The following is a 1,321-nucleotide window of genomic DNA, read 5'->3' as shown; positions in this document are numbered from 1 at the left end:
CGTGTGCACGTGTATGTGCGTGTGTGCATATGTGCACCACATGTGGTATGCATGGATGGGTGTGTACACGTGTGCAAAGACGCTGTGTGCATGTGTAGGGTCTAGCGCCTACACTACTTAGCCAACAGGACACTGCTGTGCCCAGGACCTGCCTGGGTGGGGGAGCCGGGCCAGGCCTGGGGGTGGCCGCCGGCCGCTGCCCAGCTTTTTCCGGGCGAGGGGCCTGGAGCAGACAGTCTTGGAGCGAGGCCTCGGGCAGCGGGGCCAGGGGACCTCACGTGTAGGCCATCTTACTGCACACCCAGGGTCGCGTGGTCAGACACTCCGTGGACACCAGCCGAGTGGGTTCCACAAACACGCACTCCCCTGGGCCCGACACTGGGAACCTGTGGCCAGAGGGAGAACAGATTCTCAGGACAGGCCCACGGTCCCCTAAGGCTGCCTGGCCACCATACCACCCCCAATGGCCACCCTGGGTCTCGGTCACACTCGCTGAACCCAGAGACCCATGCCCCCAGCTATGTGTCCTCCTACAAAGTGAAGCTCACGTGTCGGGGTCAAATGGGTCCCCGTTGACCCAGTGGAATTCGTCCCCCACTCGGCGCAGGCCAATCCAAGGCTCCCTCCTTGTGAACTTGAACATGAACTCCTGCAAAAAAAGGTCAGAGAGCCAGGTCACATGCTGCCTCCTGACAATCTCAGCTCAACTCAGGAGATGCACTACTTCCTGAGAGGGTCAGGCTTGGGGCAGGCCAGGCCCCACTGCACCCCACGAGTGAAGCACTGGGGTTCCCTCGGCCCCACAACCATCAGGCCAGGCTGCTCGGAGCAGTGTACCCGGCTCAGCAGTCCAGCTCTGCCTGCTCGATGCTGTGTTTGGGGCCAACTTCAAATTTAGGTCTCCTTCTACCCAGAGTCCCAGAGAGGGGTGCAGAAGACTGTGTGCTCATGGGTCCCACGCCAGCAGACATCCCACAGTGACTTCTACACTGTCTGACACCCTTAAAGGCCACAATGGCTCACAGACTTAGACACAGTGCTTCTTCTGACCCCCTGGGGCTCACACAGAGTTAGGGGTTCAAGTCTACCCAGAGGCACCAGGAAGAAAGGCCTGGCAATCCACTTTCAAAAACACTAGTGATTGACAACCATGGGGAGTGCAGAGCTGCTCCCACACACGCTGGCTGGCCTTCAGGGCTGGGGATGAAGTGGCTGGACACCCTCTGAGCGGACAGTGCAGTGGGAGGGCATTCCTCCATTTCAGGGGTCCTTGTAGCACATTTACAGCAGAAGACGGGGGCCAGTCTGTGGCTGTAGCAGC

The 1,321-nt window shown here is 59.8% G+C and overlaps 1 protein-coding gene across 1 annotated transcript in view; it reads right to left on the bottom strand.

The window, feature by feature from the left end:
- Nucleotides 1-274: 274 nt before the first annotated feature.
- The window catches only part of CLEC2L (C-type lectin domain family 2, member L), a 7,023-nt gene continuing 5,976 nt past the window's right edge, over nt 275-1,321 (bottom strand). The window contains exons 4-5 of the mRNA XM_006887222.1: nt 549-649; nt 275-386 (exon numbers count right to left, since the gene is read on the bottom strand). Coding sequence (XP_006887284.1) covers nt 275-386; nt 549-649 — 213 coding nt within the window. The remainder of the gene's footprint in view (nt 387-548; nt 650-1,321) is intronic.

Source organism: Elephantulus edwardii, unplaced genomic scaffold, assembly GCF_000299155.1.
Source record: "Elephantulus edwardii isolate Elephantulus edwardi_28Jun2011 unplaced genomic scaffold, EleEdw1.0 scaffold00055, whole genome shotgun sequence".
Lineage (NCBI taxonomy): Eukaryota > Metazoa > Chordata > Mammalia > Macroscelidea > Macroscelididae > Elephantulus > Elephantulus edwardii.
Note: the sequence above shows the minus strand (reverse complement) of the source record. Positions and strands in the feature narration are given on the sequence as shown.